At 40.2% G+C, this 22245-nt stretch overlaps 1 protein-coding gene across 1 annotated transcript in view; it reads right to left on the bottom strand.

The window, feature by feature from the left end:
* The window catches only part of LOC110969117 (gamma-aminobutyric acid receptor subunit rho-3), a 31433-nt gene extending 9504 nt beyond the window's left edge, over nucleotides 1-21929 (bottom strand). The window contains 2 exon segments of the mRNA XM_051940761.1: nucleotides 12274-12393; nucleotides 21793-21929. Coding sequence (XP_051796721.1) covers nucleotides 12274-12393; nucleotides 21793-21929 — 257 coding nt within the window.
* Between the last annotated feature and the right edge of the window lie 316 nt (nucleotides 21930-22245).

Genomic DNA, 22245 nt, shown 5'->3' with positions numbered 1-22245 from the left:
TTTCATATTAAGACGGGGGCCGCAAACTATCGTCCCGCGGGCCAACTGCGGCCCGCGGGATGCGAGTTTGAGGCCTCTGACCTAAAATTCTTCTCATACCTGAACTACGAAACCCAACCGCATTTAAAGTCATTAAGGTCACAGAGGAAACGTAAAACCAGATGTATTTGGCTCAGTGAAGTTATTTACTGCCCAGTAGCATAATCAACCAAAAAAGGAAGAAAACAAAGGGATGTGGTTGGCAATAAATCAGTGAAAACAAACCAGAACGACCAAACTGAAACACAAAGGCAGCAGCTACACACCTGCTCAAAACTAACTGGATGTGGGTGTGGTGGGAAAGCCGACTGTGGCCCAGTTTGAACTCAGTCAAACAAGTGTCCGAGAGCACAACAACAACGAGTAACCAGCAGCTAGTAGATAGAAGAAAACACACACACACAAAAAACAGAGGCACAGAGGCTCACATTTTAACCAAGTATAAAGTTTTCTGCAGCTTTACTGGAGCACAGCGATCCAGTCTGTCTTTAGGGTGGAAGATGACTGAGGACTGACCCTGCATTCCAGATCACATACTTTCTCTCTTCACTATGTACTACAGCTGCTCCATCAATGTATTTTGCATGCAGTGTCACAAAGACGACTTCGTCATATTATCACACCTAAACCTTTCCCGAAATATCCATCACAGTCTGCGTTTTGTGCACTAGTTCTGCAGCTCAAACTGAGACAACTTAAGGTATGTGATGCTTGTATTTGTGGCACACTGTATGTGATGTACTGTGCATTGGGAGACAATAAATCTTTCACAAGCATAGTATAGCGTCTATAAAAAGGATTCACCCTCCTTGGAGGTTTTCCCCTTTTATTGTTTTTCAACACTGAATCATGGTTGATATAATCTGGCTTTATTGACAAGAAAATTACCCAAAAACACTCTTTAACGTCAAAGTGAAAACAGATTTCTTCAAGGGCCTGCTGCCTAGAAACATCCTCACATCATGATACCGCCACCACCATGCTTCAGATGATGATGCTGCTACCACCGTGCTTCATCCTGATGCTGCCACCACCGTGCTTCACCTCATGATGCTGCCACCACCGTGCTTCACGTCATGATGCTGCCACCACCGTGCTTCACGTCATGATGCTGCCACCACCGTGCTTCACGTCATGATGCTGCCACCACTATGCTTCACATCATGATGCTGCCACCACCACGCTTCACATCATGATGCTGCCACCACCATGCTTCAAGTCATAATGCTGCCACCACCATGCTTCATGTCATAATGCTGCCACCACCATGCTTCATGTCATGATGCTGCCTCCACCATGCTTCATGTCATAATGCTGCCACCACCATGCTTCATGTCATAATGCTGCCACCACCATGCTTCATGTCATGATGCTGCCACCACCGTGCTTCACGTCATGATGCTGCCACCACTATGCTTCACATCATGATGCTGCCACCACCACGCTTCACATCATGATGCTGCCACCACCATGCTTCAAGTCATAATGCTGCCACCACCATGCTTCAAGTCATAATGCTGCCACCACCATGCTTCATGTCATAATGCTGCCACCACCATGCTTCATGTCATGATGCTGCCTCCACCATGCTTCATATCATGATGCTGCCTCCACCATGCTTCATATCATGATGCTGCCACCACCACGCTTCACATCATGATGCTGCCACCACCACGCTTCACATCATGATGCTGCCACCACCACGCTTCACATCATGATGCTGCACCACCATGCTTCACGTCATAATGCTGCCACCACCATGCTTCATGTCATAATGCTGCCTCCACCATGCTTCATATCATGATGCTGCCTCCACCATGCTTCATATCATGATGCTGCCACCACCATGCTTCATATCATGATGCTGCCACCACCATGCTTAACAAGAGTTTGACAAATTTTCAGTGAAACTGATTCAAAAACATCAATATCAGGTTTAGGTTGCTTCTTTGGCTTCTCTTTCTTTAATCTCATTGTCGGTTCTGGTCCGCAAACCTCCCTTTGGTCTGTTCCGTCCTCCGTCTTCACCACCAACCAACCACAGCATCAACATCTGTCTTCATCACTCCCCCTCCTCCATCATTAGCAGATTAAGCTGGTTTAACCGCTAAACCTGAACAACCTCATTTGTGCGCACAAACAGAGCAGAAATAGCCCAACGGCACAAATCCCAACAAAAAAAACAAAAACAAAACAGTGACTCCAATCAGTTCTCTGTTTGCTGCTCAGCTTCCACCAACCAATCAAGACCCGACAGAGTTTGGAGGTTTCAGGATGTTTGTCCATCTTCTAACCACTTTTAGTCGTGTTTAGTGGTCTTGTTCTTCTCTGTAACCTGCTTGGCTAATTTTAGGATTCCTCCCAAAGCGTCCGTTCCTGTTCCGACCACAAGCATCAACAGTGATTTTAAACTCCTCAGAGATGATGCTAGAAGTCAAACAATGAGGGGAATGTTGACCCGTCTGCAGCCCGGTTTGATGATTTGCACTTTCCAGTTTCTGATTGACATCCTAACTGTTGTTTCAGCTGCATTTAAAGAACTAATTTAAAGCAGCTCGGAACTAGATATTGAAATATGTGGAATCTGCTGAGGCGCTTGGATCGTGGGCAGTTTTCTTGGACGCTTCAGGCCCTTAATGCCAACAGTCATTGTTTGAACGCCACAGCCGCTGTGAGTTTTCCTCCCGACCGTGTTTACGACCACAGTTTACCGTCTTCTACATCAAGATGATGCAAGAAGCTGGTTCAAGAGAAAGTTCAGGCAACAGATGTGAATCCAGCAGAACAGATCTGGGATCAGGTAAAGCAGAAGATGCAGGAATGATGTTCATATACACTACCGTTCAAAACTTTGGGGTCACCCAGACAATTTCATGTTTTCCATGAAAACTCACACTTTTATTCATGTGCTAACATAACTGAACAAGGGTTTTCTATCATCAATGAGTCTTTCAACACCATTAGCTAACACAATGTAGCATTAGAACACAGGAGTGATGGTTGCTGGAAATGTTCCTCTGTACCCCTTTGTAGATATTCCATTAAAAATCAGCTGTTTCCAGCTAGAATAGTAATTTACCACATTTACAATGTCTAGACTGGATTTATGATTCATTTAATGTTATCTTCATTGGAAAAAATGCTTTTCTTTGGAAAATAAGGACCCCAAACTTGAACGGTAGTGTAATCGTGATGAATCAACATGAAGCAGAAACTCATCAAGAACTGAAACAAGAAAGCACTGTAAAATGAAAAATGAAGCAGTGACTTTAACTGTAGCTTTTCTGTTTCATATCTTGTTTGTGTGGCTTTTTTTGCTTCAATATTTATTTTATTTCTTCGTCTTTTGTTTGAGTTGTTTCGTCTCATTCTTGTTTTGTGTCTTGTTTGTTACAATTTTGTCTCCTTTCGGTTGCTTAGTGTCTTATTTTTGATATGTTGTGTGTCAGTTTTATTATGCGTGTTGTTGGGGTCTCTTTAAAAAAGTCAAGTGATTAGAAAAAGTACAAATAAAAAAATTCTACTTTCCATCAGTCCTTGAACTGGTCATACACACGTGGACAAAATTGTTGGTACCCCTCAGTTAAAGAAGGAAAAACCCACAATTCTCACTGAAATCACTTGAAACTCACAAAAGTAACAATAAATAAAAATTTATTGAAAATTAAATAATCAAAAACAGCCATTACTTTTGAATTGTTGATTAACATAATTATTTAAAAAAACAAACTAATGAAACAGGGCTGGACAAAAATGATGGTACCTCTATAAAAGATTGAAAACTATTTGACCAGAGTGACATGATTAACTCAGGTGTGTCATTTAATTGACATCACAGGTGTTTCCAAACTCATAATCAGTCAGTCTGCCTATTTAAAGGGAGACAAGTAGTCACCCTGCTGTTTGGTGAAAAGGTGTGTACCACACTGAACATGGACAACAGAAAGCGAAGGAGAGAATTGTCCCAGGACATCCGAAAAAAAATGATAGACAAACATCTTAAAGGTAAAGGCTATAAGACCATCTCTAAACAGCTTGAAGTTCCTGTGACAACAGTGGCTCATATTATTCAGAAGTTCAAGACCCACGGGACAGTAGCCAACCTCCCTGGACGTGGCCGCAAGAGGAAAATTGATGACAAATTGAAGAGACGGATCGTTGGAATTGTATCCAAAGAGCCCAGAGCAACCTCCAAAGAAATTAAAGGTGAACTCCAAGGCCAAGGTACATCAGTGTCAGATCGCACCATTCGTCGTTGTTTGAGCCAAAGTGGACTTCATGGGAGACGACCAAGGAGGACACCACTGCTGAAAAATACTCATAAAAAAGCCAGACTGGAATTTGCAAAAATGCATGTTGACAAGCCACAAAGCTTCTGGGAGAATGTCCTTTGGACAGATGAGACCAAACTGGAGCTTTTTGGTAAGGCACATCAACTCTATGTTCATAGACTCAAAAACCAAGCATACGAAGAAAAGAACACTGTCCCTACGGTGAAACATGGAGGAGGCTCAGTAATGTTTTGGGGCTGCTTTGCTGCATCTGGCACAGGGTGTCTTGAAAGTGTGCAAGGTACGATGAAATCTGAAGACTATCAAGGCATTCTGGAGAGAAACGTGCTGCCTAGTGTCAGAAAGCTTGGTCTCAGTCGCAGGTCATGGGTCTTCCAACAGGACAACGATCCAAAACACACAGCCAAAAACACCCAAGAATGGCTGAGAGAAAAGCGTTGGACTATTCTAAAGTGGCCTTCTATGAGCCCAGATCTGAATCCCATTGAACATATGTGGAAGGAGCTGAAACATGCCATTTGGAGAAGACACCCATCAAACCTGAGACAACTGGAGCTGTTTGCTCATGAGGAGTGGGCCAAAATACCTGTTGACAGCTGCAGAACGCTCATTGACAAATACAGAAATCGTTTAATTGCAGTGATTGCCTCAAAAGGTTGTGCAACAAAATATTAAGTTATGGGTACCATCATTTTTGTCCAGCCCTATTTCATTAGTTTGTTTTTTTAAATAATTATGTTAATCAACAATTCAAAAGTGATGGCTGATTTTGATTATTTAATTTTCAATAAATTTTTATTTATTGTTACTTTTGTGAGTTTCAAGTGATTTCAGTGAGAATTGTGGGTTTTTCCTTCTTTAACTGAGGGGTACCAACAATTTTGTCCACGTGTGTATGTTACGTGCAGTTTCTTCTTGAAAATTTGCCAAAATATGAGCTTAAAATCAAAATAATTCATCAAATTAACTTTATTTTGCGTGTCTTATATTTAAAGAAAACATCAAAAATAGTTTGCACGAATTGGACTTTGTAAAATAAATCTGCGTGCATGTGATTACAGAGAAGAGATGTCAAGATACATTGAGCATGGTGAAACATCTCACTTCAACTGTGCAGATCTGTGTGAAAAATGTGCAGGTTCTGGTGCAAAGGTACATTTTTGGCAATTTTTTAAATGCAACACGCAGGATAAAGTGGTTTTGATGGAACAGCTGGACTTAAAGCTTGAGGTTTGGTTCATTTTCCTTCCACATGATTCATTCAAGGACCATTATAGACTTTTTTGCAAATCCTGCAAATCACCCAAACCATGTCTGCTGGTTCAGTGTGCACAAACCCAGACACACTCTGGTCGGCTCGTGACCTCCGTCTGGACTTGGTTTACCGGCTTACATTCCTGTTTTCACCCTCGAGGATGGCGAGAAATAAAAGGTTTTCCTCTGAGGTGTCTGCATGTGTCTTTTTCAGGAAGCAAAGTGTGTTAATTTGGCCTGAATGCTAGAAGACCGGCAGCACAATAAACACTTCACTTAATGAAGTTCATCTGACAGCCAGGACCATAAACCTCCTGCTGCTGCCGGCTTTGTCCCGGCAACTCTTAAAAACCACCAGCGGAGCAGAGTCAAAAGTCTGCGTTGCCATGACAACGGCTGCAGTTTGTGGGAAAAACCTGAATCTGAAGGTCACTCAGTCTCCTCCACTTACTTTACTACTTTCCTTTTCCCATGTCGCACCCAGTCAGGGGATGTTTAAGGTACGAGGAAGCGTTTTATAGACAGAAACATGCAAAAGGAGGCCAAGGTCAACCTAACCTTAGAGATGATGATGGAACATTTAAAACAAGATGCAGCATATATTGAAGATACGATTAAAACCTGACATAATGGAAGCTCTCTAACTTTACCGCCTGTCTGCCTCCTCACGATCAAATCTCCAATAAAAGTTTAAAGACACTCTGAAGTTAGAAACCAAAAATATCCGGTTTTAATTAAGTTGGAAAAACGGTTTTATCTGTTGCTTAGAATAAACTGAGCCTGAGAAACCTGCCTGTTACAAACCAGGCTATGTGGATATATCACTGGACTGTTTTTCTAGTTGTGAAGTATGGAAATTTCTGGCTGAAATTTCTTCAAAAGTGCTTTTTAAAAAAAAAAAAAAAAAAAGAAGTTCAGCAGAGTTTACTGGGAGGTTCTTGGGGTGGATGTCAGACGATTGTGACTCCAGACACTGAAGTTAAACCAGATTAATGGAGTAAACTAGAGATATATCACAGATAAACTAGAGATAAACTAGACCGGTCTCTTTCTTAAGGTCTGAAAATCTCAGAATTCAGCCAAAAAAATGTTACACAATTTAATAAACTAGAAAAGCATTCAGAGAGTGCAGTCCTCCATCAAGGCTGTACATTCCCCCACATGACATTGTCAGAAATTAAGCATTTGCTTATTAGTTACTGATGATCAGAAATCATGGCAACATTACCGAACATTACGGTCACCAAATCATGTGACCTAAATATGTAGCAGGGACTCAGAAACACCCCTACAATTTAATTAACTGTACCTTGTATCATTTCCGATGGATAAGTCCCAATAAGTCCACAGTGGTCGACTTGTAGTAGGATTACAATCATGTGATCATCAGCAGGCAGCTGATGTAGTGTTCACTTGTTGTCATAGTTACAGTGACACCGTGCCGCTGTCTCGCAATGATACAGAAATCTTTAACAAATCCGTGGATCCAGACTACAAGCCGCATCACTGCCAAAATCTAATCACTTGGTCCTTTTATCATTTCTGACCTTCCCTGAAAATTTCATCCAAATCCGTTATTCTGTTTTTGAGTAATGTTGCTAACAGACAGACAGACACACAGACACACAGACAGACAGACCAATGACGATCGTGTTCCTTGGTGGAGTAATAAGTAAACTCTGAGAAGGTTGCAGCAACACTGACACTTCTTTTACATCGTCATCTGTCCTTAAAAGCTGAAATACGGCAGCAAATGTTCCTAAATGTCTTCATCATCGTCCCGCAGATCCCTAAATTCAACTCTGGTCTTTTATCTGAGTGAAGCATCGACTTCTCTGTGAGCGAGCTGCTGTCGGTTTACCTTAACAACACACAAAAATCTGGCCTGTGCAGCTTCGAGGTCACGTTTTTTTTCGCCCAATATTGTTTGTGTGCTCGGCGTTTTGCAACGAGCCGCTTAATCCCTGCAGATGGATCAATTCATGCAGTCATAAGCAGCGTAATGTTTTGGCCGAGCCTCCGTCGGCAGCAATCATCAGAGGGGGAAGGTGAGAGGTGAAGGGATTAAGAGGTGACTCTCTGGACAACACCACTACAGAATCTATACCGACGGAGCGCAGCCATGTGTGACGCCTCCAACACTGTAATGCAATGAAAGCTCTGCTCGCATCGGACTGAAATATCCGCAGGCCTGCCGCCCCCACGCTGTATTTACGGGACCTTTACGACACCATAGCGGTGGTTTTCTGTGTTCGGGCACATTTACAGGAAGTCATATGCGCTTTACATCACAGCTAACCTTTCAGGAAAACCTCGCTGCACAGTTTGGATGCATTTTTCCCGTGAATCACTGCCCACGACTCAGCTTTTCACTGACTCAAGCACGTCTGGAATTCAGCTCGCTCCCGTCTCTGCGGTTGGAAAAACGACGGAGCTAATCAAGGCTTTGCGAGGCTGACTGTAAGGGGAGATCATTTAGAAACATCAACAGAAAATGTGAATCAATAGTGGCCTTGAGCACCTAAAGTTTCTCACATATATTTCAGAAAAACAGACAGGCAAGCACAATGTCAGGCTGAAAAACGCCATGTCAGCGTAGTGAGAAAATCAACTATCCGATACTTGAAAAGGGTTGAAATCATGATTAAAAGTTAATTTAAGTGTCCCGTAAATATCCTAAAAGCATCTTAATATCTGTTCTTATGCGTTTGTGTGTATCTGTGTCAAAAAATGACAATAAATGAGGCTTAAAACAATAAAAGCCACAAACTGAACAGCAAAATATGCCAAGAAATCACAAGTAACAGTAGAAAAAAAGCAACAGAGCATAAATATAGTACATACAACTGATCAGGAATGATTTTAAAATGACAGAATAAACACAGGATATCTGGAGAATTTAGAACTTCCCTTTGTGTTTCAGCACCATCAACGAACGACACATCGAAGCACCTCCAAAGTCCTGCAGCAAATCTATCAATTACAACTCTTTAATTGAATGCTGATTTATGAAGGTGTAGGTGACGAAGCATCTACTCACATAGTTTCTCCTCATTCACAAAGAATTAGTTTTAAACACAGTCACTAATTTCTGGCAGCAGAGAGATCAATGCGAACCCTAACAGAGTCAGCAGAGGATGAAATTTACATCACGTGGACTGTCGCAAACCAACACGAATTGGTTTTAAGGATAAGCCCACCTGCATCCACGATCCTACATCTTCAGTTAGCTTCTGACTACAAGTGAAGGCAAACCTCACTAGAGGGATTATGTATCTCATCTGGCCTGGGAACACCTCGGGATCCCCCAGGAAGAGCTGGAAAGCGTAGCTGGGGGGAGGGACACCTGCTGCCTCCATGACCCAAACCCGGATAAGTGGAAGAAAATGAATGGACGAATGATTTCAACAAGTCAGTAACAGCTTTACCTTGTCTGAGAAGTTGTCAAACCCCTCTGAGGGCAGAAACACCTGCAATCAAACTGCTATCAACAACTTGCTCCTCTGTTTTATGCTCCCACACTACGAAGCTGCAGCCAAAGTACACCAGCATGAGGCAGGATGCCAGCAGTCCAAGTCCTGCTATTAAATCACTTCCAAGCATTCTGGTATCTGCATAAGTGGAAAGGCTGAGGTGGTAAGGAAGCAAGTTTAGAGCGGTTTGCAGGGGTTCATTTAAGTTTACGGTCACCCGTTAAAGGTTGACCTCGATTTAGAAAGTACTGCAAGCGCTCAACACGTGCAGTAAATAATAAAGAAATGTCACTCGGACGTATTTCTGTGGTGGTATCTGAGGATGGGGGCAGTTTTGATTCTTCAGCGTCGCACAGAGAAAAACACACAGCAGCTATAGGCTTATCTGAGCGAGGAAAATGCTGAGATTTTCCCGCCATGTGAAATTATAGCCCGTGGAAATGCCGCAGGGCCGTGGGGCAGACAGTGGTGCTTTTGTTGTCCCACCCAGAATGACAGGCAGGACCACAGAGACGCCAACAAGCCATATAGACCGGAGAGATACGATGGCAGCAAGGAGGCCAGGGCTGTGTGCTGGGGTTGAACATTAAGAAATGGGGAAGAAAAACCTCAGTTTAGAAGTAGAAAAATTTATATCGGGGGCTCAAAAAGTGTAATTTTACTGCGCTAGGAGGTAAACAGTAATTAGATGAAGCCAAAAAAGTGGTTATTAGCGGCACAATAAACTACAATTTGGATTAAAAGTAAAAGTTTCAAAGTGAAGAAGAGCACGGATAAGATCAGATCACTGGAAGAATGGAAGGAAGAGACTGTCATCAGCAGAGAAATGACAGCATTGTGGAACTTAAAAAGACTCGTGTTTACATCTTCATGCCACGCAGCCTATTGTGGTCGCGCAAATAATGACGGTAAAAACCTCAAAGATGTGGGTGGAGGACACAGCTCCAGTCCAGACTCCTGCCAGCAGACAGCAGCAGTTTCTTTTAATTGACCTTTTAACCCAAAGTCACGCTCAGACGGCAAACGGCTCAAAAGTTAAGCCTCATTTGTTTGAATGGAGGAACAATGGAGACGGCTACAGACACACAATCACACTCACATTCACACCTACGGGCAATTTAGAGTCATCAATTAACCTCAGCATATTTTTGGACTGTGGGAGGAAGCCGGAGTGCCCGGAGAAAACCCACGCATGCACAGGGAGAACATGCAAACTCCATGCAGAAAGATCCCAGGCCCACCCCGGGATTTAAACCGGGATCTTCTAGATGCAAGGTGAAAGTGCTAACCACTACTCCACTGTGCAGCCCCCTGCTAGCTTCAGGTTTTACATTTTAATTTGATGAATGTAAATGAATAGTCAAGATTTTGAGCTAAACTGAAGCCTTTCAAGCAGACACAAACTAATTATTCTGAGTTAATAACATTTAACTGCATATAAAGAAGGACAATGCAGCTCTTACTGACTGAATTTGCCGCTTTAAAATGGAAATATTGATAAACAACCCCGGATTTAAGAATTAAACTTAACAAAATTAAACCAAAAGCGGTGAAATCACAAAATACTCATAAGAAACGGCTTTTACAGTCATTTTGCAACATGGAATGAGACTATAATGTGCTTATTTGCTGCTACTTTGTGTTAAAAACAACTGGTAACCTTTGAGGTGCAGTTCCTCACCTGTCCACTAGAGGCTGCCTCTAAAAATGACTTCATCCCCACAGATCCTATTGTTAACCCTTACAAGGCCATGTTTCTGGAGAAGTACATGTACTAAAACATATACTAAAACCACCTAATCCATAAAAATATCGATCAAGTCTTGAGAGGTCACATTGTCGTAGACTTTCGCCATTTTGAATTTTGGCCGGTACGCGGCCCCGATAAGAGCTTCGTAATTGCGGCTTCGTTATAACTGCTCATATGGCTTTATCGTTTGAAATAAGCACATTTGGGGCCAATGTCTATATCTTACCAAACATACGGGTGTGTGCATATTTTATGTTAATTAGCAATCATAAACAAGTCACACATGTTCAGCCGAGGATGTTCGGTTTCGGCTGTGTGTACGAGTAAGCGTGAACCGAGTATACTCAGTCCCGGCTTTTTAAGGGTTAAAATGTCCAACTTTACAGCAGAAATAAACAACTTTGCAGCCTGATAAAGAAGCCGTTTTAGTCTCGAAAGATAATTTTGGGAGTCTGTCAAACAAGCAGCATTTGCAGCCATCAGATAGCCGTAGTGGGATAAAGATCTCAGTCCTCTCATGTGGAATGCTGCTGATATAAACACCAAACACACTCAGTTACTTCCCACCTTAATATGTCTTCATGTAAACACACAGATTTACTAATAAAGCTGCAATATTTATCGCCTTAACGGCTTTCTCTCCATATATTGATATAATTTTTAATCCAGGATTTCTGAGCTCTCCACGGAAACAGTTTGTGCCTCGTGCATCTGAATGAGTGTATTGTTGTGTGTCTGATAGTCTGATGATCTTTATTGCAGACGTCAGTTTGTTTCAAACCTCCATCTGCTCCAGACCTGGAATATAATCCAGATTAATGCACACGATCCCCCCGACTCACACATAAACACAACCACACACACACACGCACACAAAGACACAATAATAGCCAAACATGTGCGCGCACACACATACAGACACACACAGAAACACAAACACACAACTGTAACCAAACACACAAGATACACACACGCACAATTGTTATTTTGTGAAAACACACAATCACATATGAGTGATCACACCGAGTCCTACTGTGGTTCAAATGCATTAATGCTCACACACACACACACACACACACACACACACACACACACACACACACACACACACACACACACACACACACACACACACACACACACACACACACACACACACACACACACACGCACACACACGCTAACACTCATGCTGTCACACAGTGGCGTAATCTGGGTCAGGGTTGGTGATATTTGGATCGACACATCCGTTGTCTGGGTGACCCAGTGGCCGTCGTCGCATCATCAAATCAGAGCGTACGCATCATCAGCGTGGGACGACGAGCGATTTCTGTTTGAAGCGACGTGTGAGTGAGTGGATTAAATCATCAGGATGAGGGACCAAACCTGGAGGGCCGGCCGGCTTGACTGTGTGTGTTTGGCTACGTTTGTGTGTATAGGTGTGTGTTTGTGTGTGTTTGTGTACGTCTCACCTCCGAAGCCCGGCCTCATGGCGAAGTCGTGCTCCTCGATCCTCAGCAGTTGTTCAGTTTTTATCAGCAGAGTTTTGGTGCTGTCCTGTCGCTTCAGCTTGTAGTCGATACGTCTGTAGAAACAACACACACAGTGATTAATTATATTAATGCTGTAATTGCAGGTTTTGATTAGAAAACACAGTTTGTGGTTCTCTCATCTGTCAGAGCTGTAACTTTAATCAAAGACGTGGTTCACATCCATCAACAAATAACACATCTGACACACAAGACGTTCTATTTAGCTCCAGAAACCAGTCTGAGTGCTGCTGCAGGCTGTCGATTAAACACAGAATGAGTCTTTAACATTGTGTGAGTCATCGCGTCCTCAGAAACAACCCGTTAAAACACAGCACACGTTGTGACAGAACTGGTTCACAACGTTTATGTACACAGCAACAGATGAACTCATTCAAACTTGCCATTTTACGGATCACTTTACTTCCTGAGAAACATTATAAATCAAAATTATTACGAGCTAAAACTTAGCTTTTTGTATCTGATCATGAAAAGTTTCCAAAGAGACACAAAACTACCTACAAAAAAACACACAATCTACCGACTAAATAAACATTAAATTACTCGAAAGAGACAACCTAACTATAGTTAAGAAGAGAAAACAAAAGTGTCACAAACAAACTACCTGTAGAAAAACAAATTTCTACAAAGAAAGAATCGAAGAGACACAAGACACACACAGGTCACAAATGGCTCCAAAAACACGAGAAAGAGATACAGAGCAATACAATTAATACAGACCTATATGTAGCACAAAGAAACAAACTATTCAAGAGACATAAAACAACCACAAAAAAGACAATAAAAGAAATAAAATGACTTTAAAAAAGACACAAAGAGACATAAATGGTCAGAAAAAACACAAAATGACCACACAAAAACTACAAAATGACCACAAAGTGACACAAAATGAAAACAGAGACACAAATCGACTATAAAGAAAAACAAATTGACAGCAAAAAACACAAAATGACTTTAAAGAGACACAAAATGACTGTAAAAAGACACATAATGACTCCAATGAAACACAAAATGACTACAAAGAGACACATAATGACTATAAAAATGCACAAAACGTCTCCAAAGAGACACAAAATCACTATAAAGAGACACAAAATGACCACAGTGACACAAAATGATTTCAAAGTCACACAAAATGACAACAAAGGGATACAAACTGACTACAGAAAAACACAAATTTACCATAAACGGACAAACAACTTCCACAAAGAAAATCAAATCTCCTACAAAGACACACACAGCATTTAAAAAAGCCTCCATCTTGCAGTGTCTGTGCAGATGTTGTCATGGAGACAGTTAAATTACTCTCACATGGCCTCAATTTGTCACAAATAAACATCTGGTTACATTAAAACATCTGGATTTCATGTAGAATGTAAACGGAGCTAACTGAGAGAGTTGAGGCTCCAGGCTCCGCTTTAACGTCACCATACGTCTTTTACGGCTTGTCAACCGCCTGCAGTGGTCAGAAAACATGAAATAAACACAGAGTGCAGCTACACAAACTGCTAAACGTGACGGTGGAGCAGGGAAACCCCGGCCAGACGACATCCAGGGAGCTGTAATCAGAGCTGCACATACAGCGTGTGAACACAGCGACACTTTAGAGCCAAACACACACTCATGAGGCAGTAAAATAAATCAGTTAGCGATTTCCCCTGCTGACAAAAAGCCTCTTTCAAAGTCACACACCTTAAAACACTCAAACAGGGACACATTTGCCGCCACGTTGCCACGAGGTCGCCACATAATTTGAGCCAAATCCCATTTTCCATAATCCCTCAAATTAACCTTTAATCACACGACACAATCCCCCCGAAAACTAATTTTATACTAATCTCAGTCCCCAAGCTAATTTAATTAAATAAAATCAACACAGCACGTAAAGTCTGACCCAATTTTAACCCTGAGCTCTTGTTTTATAATTTAGCAGCACAGAAACTAATAAAAATCTCTCAAAGAGACACAAAATGACAACAAAAACCACAAAATGACCACAAAGAGACACAAAATGACTAAAAGAGACACAAAATGGCTATGAAGAGACACAAAATGACCACAAAGAGACACAAAATGACTAAAAGAGACACAAAATGGCTATGAAGAGACACAAAATGATCACAAAGAGACACAAAATGACTAAAAGAGACACAAAATGGCTATGAAGAGACATATAATGATTACAAAGAGACACAAATTGACTACAAAGAGACAAATAACGACTAAAAGAGACACAAAATGGCTACAAAGAGACACAAAATGACTACAAAGAAACACAAAATGACTGAAAGAGACACAAAATGACCACAAAGAGACACAAAATGACTACAAAGCGAAACAAAATGACAGAAAGAGACACAAAATGACTACAAAGAGACACAAAATGACTAAAAGAGACACAAAAGGACCACAAAGAGACACAAAATGATTACAAAGAAACACAAAATTACTATAGACACAACAGAGACACAAACTGACAATAAAATGCCACAAAATAACCACAAAGACACTAAATGACTACACGAGGTGGCGCTAGAGGCTACATGGCTGTAATAAACAAAGCAGAAGAAGCTGGAAATAAACTACTGGTAGTTCAGTGTTGGCAAGCAGAGAGCATCATGGGAGTAAAGGGGCACCATCATGTAAAAGCATTCAATTGGGTTCATACTCTACCTTTGAGTACTTAGCCTTGGCAATCCGATCTGATTACCCATGTCTTCTTCTCATTGTTTATCGTCCTCCAAGGCTCAAAAAGGCTTTCTAACCGAATTTAGTGAACTTTTATCTCAAATTACTGTTGAATATGACTCCATTCTTGTTCTTGGGGATTTTAACATTCATATTGATTGTAACACCGATCGCTTTGCCAACCATTTTATTGAGCTGTTATCTTCATTTGAACTCATACAACATACCACTGGGGCTACTCATAACCGGGGGCACACTCTTGACCTGGTTATTTCTAAAGGTCTTGATATAGCCCTGGAGTGTGCCCTTGATGTTGGGATCTCAGATCACTTTTGTATCTTCTTTAATGTGGTCTGGAAAACCAAAATTATACCTGGTGTAAAACTAGTCAAAAGACGCACCATTGCTGCTGACACATCTGATAGTTTTATTGCTAAATATACCAACTGTGCTAGGTTATCTGGGCCATATACTGATTTTAACTTGGATTTTACTCTGTCTTCCTTGTCTTCCTGTGACAACTTGATCAATAAATTTAGTCAATTAGTAACAGAAATTATGGATGACATAGCACCTATAAAAACTAAATTATTTTCTGGCAAGATCAAAGTACCGTGGAGGAATGTGGAAAGAGTGAGGGCTCTAAAAAGAGACTGCCGCAAATCTGAGCGCAAGTGGCGCAAGACCAAATTGCAGGTTGACTGTAAGATCTATAAGGATACGCTCAGTACTTATAATAAAGAAATAAAACTATCTAGACAGCATTATTTTTCTCAAATCATTACTGACAACTCTAATAACTCTAAGTTTCTTTTGGCACAATTGACAAACTCATTAATCCTCCGAGATCAATGCCCACTGAGTTCCACTGTACTGATAAATGTAATGAATTTGCATTGCATTTCAAATCTAAAATCTTGAATATTAGGAACAATATTGGAGTTTCCTCTGTTGGTGGACCTGATCACTCTCCCTCCGCTCAGTACCATGGTGCCAGCACTCTTTCCAACTTCACTCCTATTCAGTGCAGTGAACTACAGGAAGTTGTGCAACAGCTAAGCTCTGCAACTTGCTCTCTTGATCTCATGCCCACTAGGTTGTTTAAAGATGTTTTTAACTGTATTGTCGATGATTTACTCAAAATTGTAAATACCTCCTTAGAGTCTGGAATCTTCCCCTCATGTCTCAAACATGCTATTATAACACCTCTGTTGAAAAAGAATAACCTTGATCCATTTGCTGTTGAGAACTACAGACCAATTTCAAACCTTCCATTCCTGGGGAAAATTCTGGAGAAGGTTGTTTACCAACAATTACTTGGGTATCTGTCGTATAATAGCCTGTTTGATGTTTACCAGTCTGGTTTTAGAAATAATCATAGTACAGAAACTGCCCTAGTCAGAGTTATCAATGATCTGAAAATTAACACAGACAACCATAAAGTTTCTATTCTGTTACTTCTTGACCTTAGTGCAGCTTTTGATACTGTGGATCATGTCATTTTACTCCAACGCCTTGAACAGTGTTTGGGCCTCAGAGGCACAGTCCTTAACTGGCTTTCATCATATCTAAGTGGTAGATCTTTCTCTGTTTTGGTCGGCAGCTATGAATCTGATAATGTCAGCATTCAATACGGAGTCCCACAAGGATCAATTCTTGGTCCTCTGCTTTTCAATTTGTATATGTTACCACTTGGGTCCATTATCCAGCACCATAATATTCAATATCAGTCTTATGCTGACGACACACAATTATACGTATCTGTTACTGCTAATAATTTGGGTCCAGTCAATGACCTCCTTCAGTGCATTACAGATATTAAGTATTGGATGGCAACTAACTTTTTACAGCTGAATGAAGATAAAACAGAGATTCTTTTAGTTGGTCCGAGTGCTCTGAGGCAACATATTCTCCCTTTGTTAACTCCTCTGTCAGTAAAACCATGTGAGCTTGTCAAGAACTTGGGTGTTATTTTAGAAGCTGATCTTAACTTTCAGAAACATATAGCTAATATCTCCAAGACTGCCTTTTATCATCTTAGAAATATATCTAAAGTAAAATGCTTTCTGTCGCAAGCAGACTCTGAAAGACTGGTTCATGCTTTTATCTCCAGTAGATTAGATTATTGCAATGCACTTTTTGCTGGACTGACAAAGCAAGTACTACATAAACTTCAGGTTATTCAGAATGCTGCGGCCAGAATTTTAACCAAAACTAAGAGGTATGAACACATCACTCCTGTTCTATCCTCTCTTCACTGGCTTCCAGTGAAACAAAGAATCGATTTTAAAATACTTCTTATTGTTTATAAATCTACGAATGGTTTAGCTCCTTCCTACGTTGTTGACATGCTCACTGAATACATACCGGACAGATCCCTTAGATCATCCAGTAAAAGTCTTCTTATCATACCAAGAATTAACTCAAAATCTGCTCGTGGTGCTTTCAGTCACTACGGTCCCACTCTCTGGAATTCTCTACCTCAAGAACTAAGGTCTGCTACAACAGTGTCTTCTTTTAAAAGCAGACTAAAAACGTATCTTTTTGCACAAGCCTTTGACTGGGTTCAAAATGATTGGCTGGGTGATAGCATTTTATTATGGAATTAATGTTATTATTATTGTTTTTCTTTTTCTTTTAATATTATATCTTAATACCTCGTAAAACTGTTTGTTTTATTGCTACCCTCTATTGTTATTTAATTATTTGTTCTTAAGCACATTGAGTCTGCGCTTGCCGTATGAAATGTGCTATATAAATAAATGTGACTTGACTTGACTTGACCATGACAAAGACTTGTGTGACGCTTAATGCCTCCCTGGTTAATGTTACAGGTATTTAGTGCAGAAATAATCAAGAAGTTCAACGGGAATTACTGTTATTAATAACCATTTATTAATGTCTGAGTTCCTTTTAGCTGCCTGCGTTTCTGGGTCATTGCATTGTGGGTGTTTTTATTTAATGTTTTCAGCTTTTCCTAGAAAGCAGAAACCTCCAGAGTTAGTTTTACTTGAGTCACTGTGTCGCTTCAGTGTCAAGGTCGTAATTTTATCTCTGTATACCAACACAAACATCAGCTGTGGAGTAAAATATGACTTCTACAGAGAGAGGGCAGCCAGAGTTCAGCTGTTAGCGGTAAGATCAGAGTTTTACTGACGCTGAGAGTCTAATAAAAGGTCAGATATGGAGTTTTTATTATTAATACAACATCCTAAGCGAACGATTTATTGTTATTGTTGTGATTTGCAACTTTTTTCCTGCAGTTATTTCTGCTAATCTGGCAGCAATTTCACAACCGAATGAGCATTTTTACGCTTAATTTGCTGTAAAAGCTGCAACAGAAAATCTCACACACAAGTCCTGTTGAATAAAAACATACTGTGACTAATGTGAAGTCATTTGTGAAGACTTTTCACACATTTTAGCACCAATATAGGTCCAAAAACAACCTCTTTAATTTCCTTTCCAGCTGGATTTTCTTGTTCTAAGGTGTTCTGAGAAAGTTCCGCAAAGCCCTAGCGAAGTTTCCAACAGGACGCTTTTTATTAGTTCCCAGAATCTCAAACGCTAACATTTGCTAAAGACACTTTACAACAGTTGGGTGTTCTTAAAACATTTTCCAAATGTGTTCTGCATTGCGGGAAGGTTTTTCTTGAAGAATTAGCAGCTAATTGTTCCACTTTTGTAAATACGTCACATTACTGATCCATTTTTAAAAGAAAGTTCTGCCTTCTGAGGCTTCGATAACATCTGGAAAACATTTTTTGAACGTTGCTCACAGAACGTTCCTCGTTGTTTTTGAAACTCAAATTTGAACCCCTAAAAATACTCGAAAACTCATGAAAATATGCACACACATCATGACCAGCGAAAAATTTGATATTTTATGGGAATTGCGAAGGTGTGAGCCAAAGTGACTCCATAGCGCCACCTGGAAACATTCAAACATTTACTACGACCAGTTTGTCTCACAACCTAGTCATGAAATTTGATACACAAAAGTAACTCGTCAAGACGCACAAAAATGTAATCGACAACTGTACTCAAAATTCAACAGGAAGTCGGCCATTTTGAATTATGTGTCATATTTTAGTGTCATTTCTGGATCTTTTCAAAAGCTTTAAACTCAAACAGGGTAACTTCAATTCAGCTGAAATTTGGCCAGGATGTACAGCAGGCATGGGTGATCAAAAGTCTCCAAAATGCTCTGCAAAAGTGTGAGGACGTGGAAATTGCAGTCCCCGGAATGTCAACGTTTCACCATGAAACAGGAAATGCTGACAGGAAAAACCCCATCACTCCGTCTGAATGCAGCAACGAGGAAAAATAAAGTGACCAAAGTCTAGAAGACTAAATGTAAAACTACGTTACTGATCACAAAACTGAAAAGAGCTTCAGTCAGCTGTACAGACATGAAGCTGAACTCATTCATTCTGGAAACTTGGCTGCTTCTTTTTCTCCATTAAACAAATAAAACACTATTTAAGGTGCACATTTCCATTTTTTTAAGCCAAAACCTGAAATATGTTAAAGCAGCAGCGGTCAGTCGTCCAGTGGGAGCAACAAAAACAGTTTCTTCTCCTTTTAAGCTAAAATAATCCACCTGGAGGAGTTTGAAGCCAAGAAACCATCACTTTTCAACACATTTCCATTAATTCAGGAGCAAATGAAAACAAGAAAAGCTCAGATGTGAAATTTCCTTCCCAGCAGAGCTGTGTGGGTTTTTTTGTAGAACAGGGAAGTGAAAGTGACTCAACTATGAGGTTTCTTCATTAGAAGTGAAATCACAGCTTCCCCAGAAACAATCATCAGTTAAAGATCTGCAACCAAACCCCTCATGATGACCTTTCTGTTTTCCCAAAACAACTCAGATCCAGATAAAGCATTTAACCTGTGAGCTCTTTGCTACTATCAGGGTTTTTCATTCTATTAACTCTTATCTCGGTCACTTTAAAGGCCCGACACGCTGCATCTTGTTAGATTTTTATCAGAACAGTCTCACCTATCCAGGCCTTCAATCATTTACCACGATGACGCCTGCAGATGGTTTATTTTGGCCTTTATATGCTGCCAGTACAGATTTCTTTTTATAACTGTGTCAACAAGATTGTCTGGAATCTTGAAAATATCAGAATCATGATGGTGGGAAACTGTAGAAGTCAGAAATGTGGACTTAACGGAAATAAATGACATTACTGAGGAGTTCACGTGTGTGAAAACACTCAGAAACTATTTTGTTTTATAATGTTTACCTTTGCTGAGCAACATTTTACACATTCAATCTTTATCTAGAAAGCTACACCAAGTAAAACAAGAGAAATTGCATTAATAAATGTAAAGTGACTTTGTGTGGTTTTTATGAAGAAACAGCATCAGTTTCAATATTATTTTTTGCTTCTATTTACTTTTAAAATGCATAAATTATTGTGTTTGGGCAAATTTTCTGACTAAACAAGGCAATAAATGCAAATAAAAACTGTAAAATTCATTCTAATCTAAATAACTGAGTAAAGAAAATGTGCAGAAACGTACAGAAACTGCTTTGTTGTGCAGCATTTTACACATTTAGGCCTTTTTTTTAAAAGAAATATACAGGAAGTAAAACACAAGAAACTGCACTAATAAATGCAAAGTCATTTCGTTTCGCTTGTCTGTGTCATTTTTGTAAAGAAACAACATCAGTTTTAATATTATTTTTGCCTCTATTTGCTTTTAAAATATATAAATTAATGTGTTCGGGCAAATTTTCTGATTAAACAAGACAATAAATACTCATAAAAATCCTGAAGTTCATTCTAATTTAAGTAACTGAGTAAAAAAAATGTGCAAAAACGTACAGAAACAGCTTTTTTGCTCAGCATTTTGCACATTTAGCCCTATTTACAATGCTATAGCAAGTAAAACAAAAGAAAGTGCATGAATAAATGCAAAGCTGCTTTGTTTTCTGTAAGGTTTTGAGCGTTGGTGTCATTTTTCCCAAAGAAATGCAGCAATTTCAACGTCAATTTTAATTCTATTCACTTTAAAAATAGATAAATTAATGTGTTTGGCCAAATTTTCTGACTAAACAAGACAAGAAACACAGATAAAAACCCTAAAGTTCGTTCTATTTAAAGCAACTGAGTCAAAAAAGTGTGTAGAAATGCACAGAAACTGCTTTTTTCAAAGGCTTAACCTTTGTTATGCAGCATTTCACACATTTAGACATTTCTTTAGAAAGCTACAGCACATAAAACACAAGAAACTGCACGAATAAATGCAAATAAATTAACGTGTTTGGGCAAATTTTCAGATTAAACACACATTTTAGTTTAGATTGTTTCCTGTATTTGACATTATAATGTGATCCATCCATTATCTATAAAGCTACAGTGAGTAAAACACAAGAAACTGCACAAATAAATGCAAACTTGTTTTGTGTTACGTTATGTCTCTGTAATTTTTATGAAGAAAATGCATCAATTTCAACATCAACTTTGCTTCTGTTTACTGAAATTTTTTTTTAATGAATTAGTTAAGTAGTTTAGTAGATTATTGGATAGCGTTTGACATTATTACCTGATCCATCCTTTATCTATAAAGCTGCAGTAAGTAAAATACAAGAAACTGCACAAATGAAAAAAAAAACTGTGACGGGAGCAGAAAAGAAACATCCAGAAGCTGCTTCAGGTTCAGAGAGTTAAGATGCAAACTGAAAAATGAGCTAAACTTGTGTGTTGTTTTCAGTTTGATGCAAAAACTCTCACCCTCCAAACTTGAACTTGCTGTTCTCGCCCAGGAAAACCTCCTTGTGCTTCCGACGGTTGGAGGTGCGGCCGCCGGTCACCATGGCGACGAGGCCGGCGGCGGCCAGAGCCAGGCAGGTCAGCAGGTCCAGCTTCATCCTTCACAGGTTCCCTGGTGTCCCGGCTGGCGGCTCAGGAGCACGGATCCGTCCGGCTGCATCCCGGCCGTCTCCGGGAATCTTCCCTCCACGCCGTCCATCCACCCCTCGTCCTCGCGCCGCTTTATCTGGCGGTTTTTGCGGTTCTATCCCTGATTAAAATCGATATGAATCCATTCCTCGCGGCGATAGAGGAATGACACTAATTCCACCCTAATCTTCTTATCCATGGCCACAGCAATCTTTCACTAACCTACAAACAGTCGCACACACACAAACCCGTCAGTAATCAGGATTTTCTCAGCGGGACGATGAA

Source organism: Acanthochromis polyacanthus, chromosome 20 (genome assembly GCF_021347895.1).
Source record: "Acanthochromis polyacanthus isolate Apoly-LR-REF ecotype Palm Island chromosome 20, KAUST_Apoly_ChrSc, whole genome shotgun sequence".
NCBI classification, from domain to species: domain Eukaryota; kingdom Metazoa; phylum Chordata; class Actinopteri; family Pomacentridae; genus Acanthochromis; species Acanthochromis polyacanthus.
This window is presented reverse-complemented; position numbering and strand designations above follow the sequence as displayed.